Source organism: Podarcis liolepis, assembly GCF_965112155.1.
Source record: "Podarcis liolepis genome assembly, chromosome: 2".
In the NCBI taxonomy this organism is placed as follows: domain Eukaryota; kingdom Metazoa; phylum Chordata; class Lepidosauria; order Squamata; family Lacertidae; genus Podarcis; species Podarcis liolepis.
Window position 1 is genome coordinate 9,667,714 of NC_139555.1, and position 4,514 is coordinate 9,672,227.

The 4,514-nt window shown below is 45.1% G+C and overlaps 1 protein-coding gene across 1 annotated transcript; it reads right to left on the bottom strand.

Annotated features, from left to right (window-relative positions):
• Positions 1-1,535: 1,535 nt before the first annotated feature.
• On the bottom strand, positions 1,536-3,473 carry LOC310701013 (claudin-34-like). Its single transcript, XM_083490973.1, has 2 exons — positions 3,359-3,473; positions 1,536-2,655 (listed from the first exon to the last, which is right to left on the bottom strand). The coding sequence occupies exon 2, from the start codon at positions 2,652-2,654 to the stop codon at positions 1,656-1,658; it is 999 nt and encodes a 332-aa protein (XP_083347099.1). The 5' UTR covers position 2,655; positions 3,359-3,473; the 3' UTR covers positions 1,536-1,655.
• Positions 3,474-4,514: the final 1,041 nt, after the last annotated feature.

Below are 4,514 nucleotides of genomic sequence, written 5' to 3' on the forward strand. Positions count from 1 at the left end.
TTTTTTGTGGTGCAGGCTGTGCCCCTAGACATGATGTGTGATTTGACAGTGAGTTTGGATTGGCCCAATGCAAAAAGCGTGAGGATCCATGAGGATCCGTGCTTCAAAACCACGTTTTTGGGCTACGGTGTCGCCAGGAAGCCGTGGATTCGTGATTTTTGTGGTGGATACTGTGCCCATGGCCGTGATATTTGAGCTGATGGTGACTTTGGCCTGATCTAATGCAAAAATCATGAGGATCCATCAGGATCCATGTTTTTAAACCATGTTTTTGCTCCACGAAAGCACGTCAGCTCCACGAAAGCACGGCAGCACGAAACAGTGGATGCGTGATTTCTTTGGTTCTGCTTACAGACTAAAAAGTGGTCTACAGTATCATGGTGTTTTTATTTTGTTTCACTATAAAAATCATATGAATTCATGAGGATCCATGCCTCGGATCCAAGTTTTTGTGGTGCTGCAGCCACGTTTTTGATAGTCCAGTCTGTAGGTGTGCCTTCCAGGTGTGATTTGACACTGCATTTGATGGAGTTATTTTTAAAAAAGTGGAGGATCCATGAGGATCCGTGTAGATCCGCCTTTAACCCAGACCCAAGTGCCCAATTATCAAGAACTGAATCCTACACAGGAGTAGACCCACCGGTTAGGCTTTAGTGGGTCTGCTCTGGAGGAGGCTCTGCAAAACGGGACGAGAGCGTGCATTAAGACTGGCCAAGATCATGCAAACAGAGTCAATATTTTAATTAATATTGGTTTATTAATTGGTTTATTAATTACAAGCAAACAGCAAAGAACCTGCACAAACAATGCTGACACCAAACCCTAGGTATAGTAAGTAAAATAGAAAAATCGCTACCCAACCCCAACCCCACCCATCGTTCCCCCCCTCCACCTACTTCCCCTTTCCTTCCTAATGTCTCAACAAATGAAAATGATTTATAAAAATGTTACATGGGGTGGGCGGGTGGGGAAACATGAAAGAGAGACATTGCACACTTTTGTAAATCAACAAAATTTGATGGAGTTATTTTTAAAAAAGTGGAGGATCCATGAGGATCCGTGTAGATCCGCCTTTAACCCAGACCCAAGTGCACAATTATCAAGAACTGAATCCTACACAGGAGTAGACCCACCGGTTAGGCTTTAGTGGGTCTGCTCTGGAGGAGGCTCTGAAAAACGGGACGAGAGCGTGCATTAAGACCGGCCAAGATCATGCAAACAGAGTCAATATTTTAATTAATATTGGTTTATTAATTACAAGCAAACAGCAAGGAACCTGCACAAACAATGCTGACACCAAACCCTACGTATAGTAAGTAAAATAGAAAAATTGCTACCCGACCCCACCCCCACCCATTGTTCCCCCCCTCCACCTATTTCCCCTTTTCTACCTAATGTCTCAACAAATGAAAATGATTTATAAAAATGTTACCTGGGGGGGAAAAACATGAAAGCGAGACATTGCACATTTTTGTAAATCAATTAATTTTTTTAATAAATAACTAACTAACTAACTAACTACTAGTCATAAAAAGGGCCTCCTCACCTGAAGGATATCAAAGCCCACCTGAAGTCCCAAAACAAATCTATCATATCCTGATCCACGCAGATCCATGCGTGTATGGAGCGATCTGCGTTGATCTGGATCTGATAGTTTACGACTCCCTGTTGTAGGGTATAACATGTATAATAGTATGTTTTGGGACTTCAGGTGGACTTTGATGTCCTTCAGGTGAGCTTTGGGGCGTACGGCTTTCCTCCATCTCTACTGTGCAGGATTCCTCTGGAATGACAAGATCTTTTGCACAGCTTTCCTCCATCTCCACCGTGGAGGATTTCTCTTGAATTACCAGGTCCAGCAGAGAACCACACTTCGAACAAGTAGTTAGACTCTCGCTTTTCACCGCACTTCCTGGGGTAATCACCACTACAGTTTCTATTAGAGATGTATCTGTTGTGGTGCTCCTGATGCAACATCTCTCAATCCCAACCAATGCTGCACTCAGCAGCTGGAAACCTGCAGCGATATAGCCTAGATAAATAGAAGGTCCAATATGCTGCTCGCTGGGAAGTTGAGGCAATTCAAAAGTTTCAGGGAAGTCAATTTCCCCATTTTGCAAGACAGCAGACGTGTTCCAGACCACAGAAATCAGGACGAGTATCCCTGCAGATAAGTTCAGGAAAGCTCCAAGCCTAAAAAAGCGAAAGAGAAAATCCTTATGTTTTCTGGGCTTGAACACATTGTACGAGGCAAAAGAAATTAATCCCAGGGCCACTGAATTCATAATGGAAGCTAATGCCATTAAATCCTGTGCAATAAAAATTTCCCTCGGGAGGGTTGGATGTTGCTCATCGAGATCTTCGCAATGCCAAAAAGAGTTGCCGTCGTTAGAAGGGTCTTTCCAAAAGCAGACATCCCAGATTCCAATCCAGATGTTTCCAGAGCCGATTCCCTCGATGTCTTCCACACTCCACACTCGCCAGTTGACACTGAGGGTTGACACAATACACATGGGCAAGGCCAAAATAACCATCAGGAATGCACACAGCTGGAGACCAGAAACTAAACGCAGCCATCTGACTACCAGGGAGCCTTCTTTCACCCGCAGGGGGGGTTTGGAGAGGAGGGGAGCAGGGGAGACCTTGGCAGACATCCTGGAAACAAAAGAGAAGACAAGATGCGGTGAGAGAGGGAATAGCAAGCATGTCTAGTCATTGAAAGAAATCCTCCCTCCTGCATTCTTCCTTCCAGGCACAGAAAGAAGCAGCAAAAGAAAGAGTTCCCCTGCTCTCTCCCACCCCCTGGTTAGGTAGAGACATCTGATCCAGAGACGCCGACACTCAGACTTTCTTCCAGCACACTGCTACTGATTTCATCTACTGTTGCATTGTTCCTGTGAAAATGGCCAGAACCTCAGCAACTTGTTGTGGATGGGAAGCTGCTCATGATTTCTCTGTTTTGTGGGTTAAACCACAGAGCCTAGGACTTGCCGATCAGAAGGTTGGTGGTTCAAATCCCCGCGACGGGGTGAGCTCCCGTTGCTCAGTCCCTGCTCCTGCCAACCTAGCAATTCGAAAGCACTTCAAAGTGCAAGTAGATAAATAGGTACTGCTCCGTCGGGAAGGCAAACGGCGTTTCTGTGCGCTGCTCTGGTTCGCCAGAAGCAGCTTAATAATGACCCGGAAGCTGTATGCCAGCTCCCTCGGCCAATAAAGCGAGATGAGCGCCAAACCCCAGAGTCGGCCACGACTGGACCTAATGGTCAGGAGTCCCTTTACCTTTACTGCACCTATCTTTTTCCACTGAGCATAAACACACCTGATGGCATAGTGAGGAATGTTTAATCCATAAACTTACGTGAAATGCCTTCCTCAGCTAGAGTCTAGCGTGCCAGGAACAGAGCAGGTATTTGCTAGGTGCTCCTGAGCCTCAAGAAGACTGAGCGGTTGGCCACTGAGCTGACGTTCGCCTGAGCAGCCAGCCAGCCACAGCAGCAACTGCTCTGCAGAATTCTTTGGTCAGTTACAGGCCAGTTAGAATCCTGACAACAACACAAATCATAACTCCAAAGTACTGGTCATTTGGAACATCAGGAAAGTGGAAAATGGGAGGGAACTCAGTTCCCTTCTTTCCCAATGCAGAGTGTCTTTTCCAGGACACTGTGCAGTTAAAACACGTTCTTCCTGAAGTCAGATTCAGAGCAGTTCCAGCAGTAAAAATGGTGATACAGTATGTGTATCTCAGTACAGATTTGTTTGATGGGCCCGAATACATTTCATAAAGGATCTCCATGTACAAGAAAGGCTAATAGCATGAGACATAAGAATTTCCTTGGCAAAATTATTGAAGACTCCTTACAAACCTCTCATTCTTCTTCCCCATCCCATCTTGTTTGGACATTATAGTAAGGGAGAAGATCATAGCTCTTTTCCTTTGCACTGGGACCACATGGAATTTGTGCCATGGGACCCCATCCCTCACACCAATACAGGCAACACCATTTTCAGAACCTAGGTGTCCATGATTTAAAATCGCTTTCCTAAGACACTTCCGTCAAAATACCGTATTTTTCGCTCTATAAGACGCACCAGACCACAAGACGCACCTAGTTTTTAAAGGAGGAAAACAAGAAAAAAAATATTCTGAATCTCAGAAGCCAGAACCGCAAGAGGGATCGCTGCGCAGTGAAAGCAGCAATCCCTCTTGCTGTTCTGGCTTCTGGGATAGCTGTGCAGCCTGAATTCGCTTCATAAGACGCACACACATTTCCCCTTACTTTTTATGAAGGAAAAAGTGAGTCTTATAGAGCAAAAAATACGGTATTTGTGTTGCTTTCTTTCTGTTCCTTTCTGTGTTGATGCTCCGAATGTGAGCTGCTCAGCTGCATGCAGTTTCCACTGAAGTGTGTGTGTGTGACTAACATTCGGCCAAGCAATGGGCCTAAATAACTTTGGGAGCCAGCCTTTAAAAATCTAAAGGAGATATCAAATTCAGAGGAATTAAAAGCTGTCAT